We start from the raw sequence: 12283 nt of genomic DNA on the forward strand, positions 1-12283 counted from the left end.
AGAAATATGTGAAAAAAATCATAAGTGTGTTAAAAATTATTAAAGGAGTGGGCTCCCCTGGTGGCACAGTGGTTGGGAGTCCGCCTGCCGGTGCAGGGGACATGGGTTCGTGCCCCGGTCCGGGAGGATCCCACATGCCACGGAGCAGCTGAGCCCATGAGCCATGGCCGCTGAGCCTGCGCATCCGGAGCCTGTGCTCCACAACGGGAGAGGCCACAGCAGTGAGAGGCCCGCGTACTGGGGGAAAAAAAAAATTATTAAAGGGGTAAAAAGAATAGAAAAAAGGAAAAAAATAGTGCACAAAAAAGCATATTTCAAAAAGAAGATAAACGAAAAATATAGGCTTTTTTTAAAAATTAATATACTAACTAAACAACATATTAGAGTCAAAGGTAGATTAGTGAACTAGAAGCCAAATCTGAGAAAATTGCCTAGAATCAACCCATTGAGTTTAAAAGATGGAAAATGTCAGAGGTTAAAAGACACAGTGGTATGAGAAGCTCCAACAAATGTCTAATAGAAATTCCAGAAGGAAAGAATAGAGAGAATGACTTAGCCTATATTGGTTATATAGGTCAACAAATTAAAAGGTAATACAGGGACTTCCCTGGTGGTGCAGTGGTTAAGAATCCCCCTGGCAATGCAGGGGACCCGGCTTTGATCCCTGGTCCAGGAAGATCCCACATGCCATGGAGCAACTAAGCCCGTGTACCACAACTACAGAGCCTGCGTGCCACAAGTACTGAAGCCCACGTGCTTAGAGCTGGTGCTCCACAACAAGAGAAGCCACTGCAATGAGAAGCCCCCGCTCACCACAACTAGAGAAAGTCTGCATGCAGCCACGAAGACCCAATGCAGCCAAAAATGAATAAATTTTTCTTTTTAAGTAATACAACTTAGCAAAAAATTGCAAGCAATGTGGAGACTTAAATATTCATTTTTCATGGTAAGCATTCATAAATGTCTAATTTCGATAAATCAAAAGGTAGACTCAGCCATGAAAAGAAACGAAATTGAATTATTTGTAGTGAGGTGGACGCACCTAGAGTCTCTCATACAGAGTGAAGTAAGTCCGAAAGAGAAAAATACTGTATGCTAACACATATGTGGAATCTAAAAAAAAAAAAAAAATGGTTCTGAAGAACCTAGGGGCAGGACAGGAATAAAGACACAGACGTAGAGAATGGACTTGAGGACACGGGGAGGGGGAAGGGTAAGCTGGGACCAAGTAAGAGAATGGCATGGACATATATACACTACCAAATGTAAAATAGCTAGTGGGAAGCAGCTGCATAGCACAGGGAGATCAGCCTGGTGCTTTGTGACCACCTAGAGGGTTGGGATAGGGAGGGTGATGCAAGAGGGAGGGGATATGGAGCTATATGTATACATATAGCTGACTCACTTTGTTATACAGCAGAAACTAACACACCATTGTAAAGCAATTATACTCCAAAAAAGATGTTACAACATATATAGCCATATAATTATATTACTTAGAGCAGTAGTTCTCAATTCTAGAGGAGATTTGGAAATGTATCATAGTGGCTGGAGGGCACTACTAGCATTTATTTAGTATCGGAGATGAAAATGCAAAGTGCACAGCACAGTTCCACACAAGTCCCACCCAAAATACTAATAGCACTCTTTTTGAAAATGCTGATTTAGAGTTAAAAATAAGCCCACAAGAAGAACTAAAAACAAAAACTGGTTTTAAGAAAATGGTCCCTTCAGTGAATACAGCTGGAGTTGGGGAAAAGAGGGATGGAAAACTGTTTATTTTTGTGATTAGCCCTTCCATAATACTTGTATTTTTATCATGTCTGTATTATTTTGACTAAAGTTATTATTTTAGAAAAGGAAATGAGTGGTAAGCCAGTAGTTCTTTCATTTTCACTTAAACTAGAGAACTCTTTCTTATTAAAATATCTGTCATTCAAACTTAAGCACCAATATGATTTACTGAGCTTTTTGTCCCAAAGAAGATTCTGGAGGCATATCTTCTGACTATTAATGATCTTTCATGTGTTCCTAGTTGGAAAATAAATCTTGCAATTTATCAACTTAAGGAGTCACAGAAAATTAGTGCTGGAAGGGATTCAGTATCTTTAGTGGAATTGAATAATTTTTCCATGGTATGGTGGTTTTTATAAATTTATTTATTCATTTATTTTTGGCTGCGTCGGGTCTTCGTTGCTGCCCACAGGCTTTCTCTAGTTGTGGAGAGCGGGGGCTACTCTTTGTTGCGGTGTGCAGGCTTCTCGTTGCGGTGGCTTCTCTTGTCGTGGAGCACAGGCTCTAGGTGCGCGCGGGCTCAGTAGTTGTGGCCCGCAGGCTCTAGAGGGAAGACTCAGTAGTTGTAGCACACGGGCTTAGTTGCTCCGCAGCATGTGGGATCTTCCCAGACCAGGGCTCAAACCCGTGTCCCCTGCATTGGCAGGTGGATTCTTAACCACTGTGCCACCAGGGAAGTCCCTGGTATGGTGGTTTTGATCAGTAGTTCTGTATAGGACAAAGGAGGATGGGAATATGTTCAAATAGCTAGAGCATATGGCTTCAAATTTGAATGTGTAGTCTGCCTTTTATGGTCCTATGAGACCTCATCCTATTCAACCTCTCCAGTTTCATTTCCTATAACTACCTAAAACAAAGTTGTTACCAGTGCTTTTGGTATTCTGTGAATAGGTCCTATTAATTTTTACCTTTCACTTCTGTGTGCAGAGTCACACACCTTCACTTTTTGCCTCAAGAGCTACTTCCAGTGCAGTATCCTCTCTGAAACCTTGCTTGACCTCTAATCTTGCTTCTAATTTGGTTAAGACCACCATGCTTCCTAAGCAACAAACCACAAGTGACAACATATGCCTATAATTAATATAATTTCGATAAAAGTAGATAAACATTTTGCTACGATTAATCTGATGCACAGTTAATGAGACAGCATAGCATAAGAGCATGGTTTCTGCAGTGAGCAGACCTAAATTCCAATCCCAGCTGTTATTACTCCTGAAAAATGTGGGTAATTCCTACCTTCCATAGATACTGTGATTCTTCAGTGGCAGAGTGTCAATAAATGTTATACTATAATGACTAATTATTGTGTATAGACAAGAAGCTCACATAAATGTCAATCATTCATGATATTTTTTAAGTCAATTTGAAGTTTTTAGGTACTCACTTTGTAAGTTATCCACTACTTAAAATGAGCATTAACGTTGTTTAAATATGAACTATATTTTATTACCATTACACACATAAACTCAGATCGAAAAACAAAATCTCACTTGTGATAGCAGAAAATTAGAAGTAGCCTAAGTGTCTAATAATAAGGAAGGTGGTTAACTAAATCATGGTACATATATATTAGAAAATATTATAAAATCATTAAAAAATATCTTCTGAAGTTGTTTATTTTTTTAAATTTTATTCTTTATTTTTTGCTGCATTGGGTCCTTGTTGCTGTGTGCGGGCTTTCTTTAGTTGCGGTGAGTGAGAGCTACTCTTTGTTGTGGTGTACGGGTTTCTCATTGCGGTGGCTTCTCTTGTTGCGGAGCACAGGGTCTAGGCACGTGGGCTTCAGTAGTTGTCGCGCAGGGGCTTAGTTGCTCCACGGCATGGGGGATCTTCCCAGACCAGGGATCGAACCTGTGTCCCCTGCATTGGCAGGCAGATTCTCAGCCACTGCGCCACCAGGGAAGTCCCTGAAGTTGTTTATTGACATGGCAAAATGTTTATGATATAATGTTAAGTAAAAAAAAATTTTAATGCAAAACTATTAAGACCATTTCAGCCAAGTAAATATACATTACATATACATACAAACATATGTATTTGCAATATACATTTACTATGTATCATTTATGCATAAGAAAAATGGAAAATTTCCAAATTTTCACAGTGCTTATATATTACTTTTATAAAAAGAAGGAAAAAAGTAACATGATTTTTATATCAAAGGCCCTTGATCTGATTTCCTAAGTGTTGTATTTCCTCACCAATGATCTCTTGCCCCCATCCCCAGAACCTCCTATGTTCCCCTATATGTTCCATTATTTCATATGCCCCTAGCCACCTGTAAGACATCCTTAAAAGGGTATAGATTGCTGCAAAGACATTAGATGACAAGTTCCCTGAGGGCATGTACCATAGTTTATTAATCTGTAAGCATAGTCAACTTGCATGTTTCAACCCAGCATATAAGTAGAGACTAAGTAGGTTTGTATTGGAACGAATGAATAAATGGAGGCCCAAGGCCTCGAGAAATGGAGCAGGTGAAAGGAAATAAATGTGAGGTTTGTCTAAAAGGTAATAGTAATTATAAATAATAAATATTGAGTGCCTTATTCTAAGCGCTTCATAATTCTTACATTAAGCCTCAGTGTAGCACTACCAGTACTGGCCAAGCAAATTGAGGAACATCCACGTAACAGCACAGTATGCAGCTGTTTAAAAACACAAGAAAGAGGAAACTTTTTTGTACTGGTATGGAAAGATCACCAAGATATAGTAAGTGAAAAAAGCAAGGTGTAGAATGGGGTTAAGTCATGCTACCATTTATAAGAAGAAGACCATATACCCATATCTACTTATGTAGAAAATATCTCTGGAAAGACACACAGGAAACTGACACCATGATTGCTCCCAGCCACGGAATGGCAGTGTAACTTCACTTTAATTCTTTTTGCACATGAATTTTTGAGCCTTGTGAATATGTCAGTGATTCAAAAAGACAATTAAATGAAAACAAAGGAAAACCATTATCCCCACTTACAAATGAGCAACCCGAGGTTGAAGGAAATTAGGTACCCTCTCCACAGTAGTAACGGTCACACTTATTGAGCACTTACTGTGTGCCAGGCCCCATGTAAGTACTTTAGAAACATTTTCTAATTTATTTTCACAAATATATAACGAGGTTTTATCTGAGTGGTATAGCTGAAGAATCGGAAGGAAACATATAATTTATTTTCCAATCCAGGACATTCTGGAAGTAAGAATTACTCTGGGACAGCAAGCATAACCCAAGACTTATGGTCACCCTATTTAGAGAGGTTAGGTAACTTGCTAGATGTCCTAGCAAGAGGCCAGTACCAGGACCGGAACTTAGATCTGTGTGATTTCACAGCCTATGCTCCGAACTTCCACTTATAGATAAACAAATGAAGGCTTGCAAAAAACACATATCGAGTGCCAGTTCCAGTCTACAAACACAGTCTCTCCGAACCCAAAGCCTACCATACGGTGTTGCCTCTCTGGATACTAATCTAAGAATCCTTTGGCTGAGGAGGTAGGTGGCCTCCTCCTCAGGGGAGGTGGATAATTATAAAAGAAGAGGGAAAGGATGGGAAGAGCCCCAGGCTACATCCTCCAGCAACCTTGGCCCCCAACACTCAAAAACACTGCGGGAGCATTCAGTCAGCAAGCTGCATGCCACTATGTGCTAGGTGTTCAGACAGTGGCCCTCCCCTCATGGAGCTTACAGTCTACATTCAGGACCAGTTTGCATGGATTTTGCATGGCCTTTCTACATATTGGGCCTCTTTAATTAATCAGTGGTTGTTAATAAGGAAAAGCAGGGAATTTATCTTGGTTATGCTAAAAGTCCCAGAAGTGTAGAAAAGAGGAAGCAGCTTTTTCAAATTGCTTTCAGGGAAAGGCTGGTAATGTCATAGGTGAAAGAAAAATTATTTCTGGACTGTAATTCTTTTCTGGACTATAGTCTTACTCTGTGAGCTTTGAAAAATAGAGACTCCAGAATTACTAAATCAGCATTTCTAGAGGGCCTGGAAATCTGTGGTTTTTGACGCTCTCCATGTGATTCCAATGTGCTTCCAAGTATGGGGACTCCTGGTCTAGTTGATCCTGTCATAACAGTATAGAATAGCTCAGATGATTGAGAGGCAGAACTAGGGCCAGACCCTGCCCCCAGCCTCCAGTTTGGAGCATCTTCCACAAAAGCATAGTGCATCTTCATAATTGTCAAGCAATTAATTCTTGCCTTTAGTCTGAAGTTTAAAATGTTGCTGTTGTTCTAAATAAAAATGTAGTTTTACATTTTTATTTATAAATATCTGAGCCTTTTATATTTGATGACTACTTTGAATAGGAAACAAGGTTTGCATTCTGAGAATATTTTTGGATAAGTCAAGTGAGTGAAGATGAGCTCCTTTTCTCACAAAGTGAGGGAGTTAAATTGTATGATTTCCAAGATTACTTTCAGATCTAGAAATCTATGTTGAAAGGTGTTCTAAACTGTTTTTAAATCCCTTCTTTCATAGCTGTGGAAAGCAGGGCTTGAATGTCTAGATCAATTTGCTTTTCTGTTATTAGTATTTTCGTTGGAGGGCCTGCCAGAAGACTTGTCCCTTTGGGCCATCTGAGAGGTGACTTTTCTCGTGTGAGGGTTTATGTACTTAGTCTTACAACTTGGTGATTTATAATTGCAATCAGCACACTTGAAGCTCATTATCTGTCAGATAAGCGTCTGGTCATTTGATCTCCTGCATTGGTCCCTTGGTTACTTTGCCTCTCTTCTTCTGATGAGGTGGTTATTGATAGCCTTCAAGGCTTTAATTATTTAATCATTGTGGTGAACATAAAAAGTTCCCCAATAGGACAGCCTTTCATTATAACATCCTCTTCTCCTTTACTGTTCTCAGCAGTCCTTTTCTTTCCCAGTTGAGACATCTTTGAACTGCCAGATATCTCAAGGAGGACATAGATTGTAGCCAGGGTCCTAAAACCTCAAAAATTTGAGAATCCCGTCTTTTCTCTGTCTCTTCCTGACCTACAGAGAGTTATTGTTGCAAGGTTTAGCAAAGAAAAATATAATAGTTAAAGTTGGGATAAACAATAAATTTTTAATATAAGTATGCCCCATGCAAAATTTGGAACATACTTATACTAACCAAGTATTTGTTGCTTATCTGACATTCAAATTTAATTGGGCATCCTATATTTTATTTGGCAACACTGCAGAGAGTGCATACCCTAAGGCTTTCCTAAGTCCATCTAATGTTTTGGGGTCTAAATTCCTTTAATATTTGATCCTAATTTAAACCTTGAATGGAATGTTTGTAACAACTAAGGCTTCAGTTTTATTCAGCATTTGCATGAAGTGTAGTGGATGTTGCACTGCCCACCTACGCACAACTCCCTTTTGTTATGAGAATATACAAATAGAAATAAGACTTTGCTGGAGAAACGTAAGCTAGATAATTCTCTCTTTTGTAAGTTTTTATTAAATATTTCAAAGATACACATAAGCAAAGACAGTAATATAATGCATTGCACACAATTTATTTACACCCTATTCAGTTTTCTTCTTTTTGGTTGGTTGGTTGTGTAGGTAAATGTGAGTGTGTATACTGCCAGCCTCTAAGTCAGTGGTTTTGAACCTTGGCTGTGCATTTGAATCACTTGGAGAGCTTTTAAACTCTCAATCCCTGCCTGCCTCCCAGACCAATTAAATCAGAATCCCTGGCAGTAGAGTCAGGTGATTCCAGTGTGCAGCCAGGGCTGAGAACCAGTGCCCTGAATGAAAATGGCAAATGCAAAGAAACATTTTTTACTGGTAAATCATGTCCTTATATTTCATATTCCTCTTCAAAACTTACTTCATGGATTTTTCAGTAAGCATATTACATTATAGCATATTATATGTGTTGTATTATAGCATAGCCTATGTTATTTTATAAAGTTTACTTTAAAAAAAACTCATCTGGCTTTAATCATGTCACTGATTCATTATTAATTTTGGAAAAGCCTATAATTGGTTTTTGTTTTCAGATATTTCTTTGTGATTTTCCTATGTCTTTTTCATATGTATTTCTCTCTCTTAGGTTATAAAACAGTGGTTTTTTTCACTTTATCTGCTCATTAGAATCATCTTAGGATGCTCTAAAAAACGATGCCTGGGCCACACCTCCCAGAGGCCCTGCTCGGAGGCTCTGTGCTAATTGGTCTGGTGTAGAGCCCAGGCATTGCTGTTTCTCAAAAGCACCTGAGGAGATTCCGTGTTTAGGCAGAGTTGAAAGCCAGTGTTTCTAAATATGTTAAATTCCTACCTAGCTGATCATCTGAATCTTGCTGGAGAAATTTAAAACTTACATATAATTGCCCTGCTTAATGAGGTAGAAATTATTTCCAGGTTCTGTGAGGGGGAGAAATGAGGAGATGATACATGGCCTTCCGAGTAATAGGTGTAAATGAGGAATTCCTGTTGGGGGTGGCCAAAGGACTTTTGAGAATAAAGAGAAGGGTCTCTAATATTTTAGAAATATTTTATTTCTTCTGCTACATTTCAGCCTAACCTATTATGTTACTCTGAAAACTTCAAAGAAGGTTGCCACTCAGGTACAGGGATGTGTGCTCACACCTACTCAGAGTAAGTGCCCACTGTCCAGGCCCCACCTATGGGATCCTAATTCAGGAGGTTCAGAGTGGGGCCAGACACCAGTCCTTTAAAACCTTCCCCAGGTGGTGAGAGGGCAGTTTTGGTCACTGCTGCCTTCTATGATAACACATCCCTAGACGTGGTCATCACAATTCATCCCATCGACAACTGGGCATATTCACGTGGAGTAACAGTAAAATCAGTGGTAAAAGTAGGTTTTTGCAACAGGGATTCTTATTAAACCTCCCTCAGATCTACCTGGTCTTTTTCTCTTTGAGTGGCTATATCAAGAAGGAAGTTATCTTTCTAAAGTAGGACAGAAGACAACCAAGGAGGAGGTGTCCAGAAGCATAAATAATTAAATTAAAATGTCAGAGCAGACTTAATCCTCTGTAATATGAAGTAACAGAGAGGAGGCGTGGCATACACTATCGACAACATGATGCACCAGTCCAAAGACTGTGTACGTTCATCAGTAAGACAAGGACTGTACTGGGTCCTGGGAATTCAGGGTATGGTATTGCCTCAAGGAATTTGCAATCTAGAAGAGGAGACCAATAATTATACAGTGGGAAGAAACAGAAAATTATATGAAGCAGCGAGTATAGACCGACATCACGGGGGATTACAGGTGAGAGGGGACTCAGGAAAGCAAAGGACAAAACCTGGGTTTTGAAAGATACAGTGATTAGGGTGTGGAGAAAGTGGAAGGAGAGTGAGGGGAAAGAAACAATTTCTTGTCAGAGTGAATGGAACTCTGGGCATGGGTACAGAGGCTTAAAGCAGCATGGGAGGTTGCCTGAATTGCATATGGTTCTATGATGCTGTTGCGTGATGTTCTGGAGGAGTTGGGGGCAGGGGGAAGGCAGAGTGGTGTTGCTGTGTTTCAGACCCCACCCGCATACCTCAGCCCAGTCATTTTTGGATATTATGATGAGTTCCTGGAATAATAAATAAAAAGTTAGATGAAAAGCCAACCAGCCTTGCTAACTGTAAAACAGAAGATGTACAATCTTACTTTGTCAGATTCTACTGCAGAATCCTCTTTCTCCAGGCTTATCTTTTCATATCATCTGTCCTGATACTTAGTTGCATTTGCTGCTAGAATTCCCTTTTATTCTAGACTTTTAAATTTTCAGCCTCCTTAGACTTAGGCATTTATTTTGCGTGAAGTTTCCTGGTTGAAAACATGAACGTAATTTCAATTTGAATGTTAAGATTTCACCATAAGGGAATTGGATTGACCTGCATCAATAATCCCCCGCCTTCACTCAGTCACCACACAGGCACCTAACCATTAACCCACGCTAACCCCCAACTCCTCTGCCCTTAACTTCCTTCAGTTAGGACTGATGGCTTTAGTTGTTGTTGTGCACTTAATTTTTATTATAAAATATATCATTCAGGGCTTCCCTGGTGGCGCACTGGTTGAGAGTCTGCCTGCCGATGCAGGGGACATGGGTTCGTGCCCCGGTCCGGGAAGATCCCACATGCCGCGGAGCGGCTAGGCCCGTGAGCCATGGCCACTGGGCCTGCGTGTCCGGAGCCTGTGCTCCGCAATGGGAGAGGCCACAACAGTGAGGCCTGCGTACCGCAAAAATAAATAAATTAATTAATAATAATAATAAAAAAATAAAATATATCATTCAAATTTACAGACAGAGTCGTGTATTAAACACCAGTGTACTTACCACATGACTTAGTCAAATCTTAACATTTTGCTCTTTTTGTGCCAGTTCTTTTTTTTACAAAGTGAACATTGCAGATTTGGTTAGTTGAAGCTCCCTATCTCTTCCGAGTCTCGTTCCCCTTCTCTCCAGAGGTAACAACATCCTGATCTTAGTGTTTGTCATTGACATGCGTGCTTTCATACATTTACTACATATATGTGTGTACACAAACAACCTACATTATTGCTTGGTAAGGTTTTTAAACTTTGTTTAAATAATTGCATCCTTGAAGTACCCACCTGTGCCTTGCATTTTTATTGAAAATTAAGTTTTTGAGATTTATTGATGATGACATACAGATTTAGATCATTTTTTTAAAATTACTGCATAGCGTTCAATTTATGACTATACAAAAATTTATGTTTTATTGCATATAGGTAGACATTTGGGTTTTTTCCAACTTTTCACTGTCATAAAGCTGCAATTAACATCCTTGTACACATTCCCATGTGCAGAAACACACTGGGTTTTTATTCCTTAATCATTTCTTTTACTCATATGAGTAGTATTCATTATGTAGATAGGTAGGTAGGTAGATAGATAGATATAAATATAGATATATCAGTCATCCTAATAGTCTTACACATGACAACACAATAAACTTTAAAATGATTATAACATTGCACTGATGTTTTCAACTTGTAGCTCTTGTGGAGACATAAGCCTCAGCTCTGAACCATAGAATAATTTAAGGAGTAACCAAATGTGAATACAGAATTGGAAAGGAGGCTAATGTACCTTCAAGAAACTTAGGGTCAATTTAAGCACTGATCTTGCTCCTTTTTCTTTTTCTTTGATGTGTAAATGGTTAGAGTCAGCCTGATTCCCTGTTCCCTTAATATTGACTTGGAGTCAACTTGCTGCAGCATTTAGCCACTGAAGTTAACACGATCCTTTGTTTAAAGTATGCACACTACCCCCTCGTTGCCCTGGGAGAGACAACATGTTTTTTACTGACTTTGCTTTCCTTTCATTTATTAGTGCCTACTCTGTCCAGATCACTAGGTTAGATGCTCTGGGTGTCCAAAGATGAAGAGGTCCTCAGAATAACTTGCAATAATACCGCCAAGAAGAGATGCATCGGAACGGTCATCAGTAGGATTTTGGCATCTGACAGAGTTTTTATTTTCTCCCTTAGTGAAATTCAGGAAATGCTCGTCTCCTGCTATTGATGAATAATTTCAGAGTACTATGGATCATGTTGAAGAAACTGAAATCCTTGCAGCAACCCAGCGGTACTATGTGGAAAGACCTATCTTTAGTCACCCGGTCCTCCAGGAAAGACTGCACAAGAAGGACAAGATTTCGGAATCCATTGGGGATAAGCTGAAACAGGCATTCACGTATGTTGTTTCCACTTATTTCCTTTAATCTGTCTTTCACTTATGAGAGAAGCAAGGTCAAATGTATAAAGAGAATCTGGCAATGTGGAGGAAAAAACAAATGGTGAGCTCTCGTGATTTGCAGAGCTGTCCACACAGTTCATTCAGTGGTAGATATTTGATGGAACACAAGCTTCATTACATATTTCACCATATTTATTCAATTCCTTCTATGCTTTATGTCTGTATAAAGGTCTGTATAAACAACCCACTTTCCATTTCTCCACCCACCTACATAATATCCACCTCTTCCATTTGTCTCTCAGGAATGCTCCAACCCCTCTTTTTCCCACTTGACTTCTACTCCATGTGGCAACACCCTGAATCTATGCATTTAAGTCCCCAACCTAAGCTATCAAGGACACTCAGTGTCTTAGGACACTTACCATTCCCAGGCCAGCAACGTGGCTGTGTAATACATGTGTGCCTGACATGTGTACCTGATTGCACACCTGATTTTGCAAACCATCTGATTGCTGCCTCCTGAACCCTTGAGACCACAGCTTCATATAAGCTTCACAGTGACCCTGTGCTCTAGGTGTGACATCACGAGAGGTTGAAGGTATGTTGCACTGGAGTCAGACTGTCTGAGTTTTGATCCCAGTCCCAGCCGCCCACCAGCTGTGCACTTGAGTTTCCTGCTTTGTAAAATGGGAATAGTAATTAGGGCTTACATCATCGAGTTCCTGGGGTTAAAACCTATTAATATATGCAAAGCGCAAGGCACATGGCAAGCACTATATAAATGCAGCTGTTATTAATATCTCAATTTTCTA

At 39.6% G+C, this 12283-nt stretch overlaps 1 protein-coding gene across 3 annotated transcripts in view; it reads left to right on the forward strand.

The window, feature by feature from the left end:
- Nucleotides 1–12283, forward strand: part of SLC26A5 (solute carrier family 26 member 5) — a 56501-nt gene that overhangs the window by 9724 nt on the left and 34494 nt on the right. For all 3 annotated transcript variants that reach the window (XM_079931711.1, XM_079931710.1, XM_079931712.1), the window contains exon 3: nucleotides 11264–11468. In XM_079931711.1, coding sequence (XP_079787837.1) covers nucleotides 11317–11468 — 152 coding nt within the window. In that variant the 5' untranslated portion in view covers nucleotides 11264–11316. The remainder of the gene's footprint in view (nucleotides 1–11263; nucleotides 11469–12283) is intronic.

This window comes from Stenella coeruleoalba, assembly GCF_951394435.1.
Source record: "Stenella coeruleoalba genome assembly, chromosome: 9".
Lineage (NCBI taxonomy): Eukaryota > Metazoa > Chordata > Mammalia > Artiodactyla > Delphinidae > Stenella > Stenella coeruleoalba.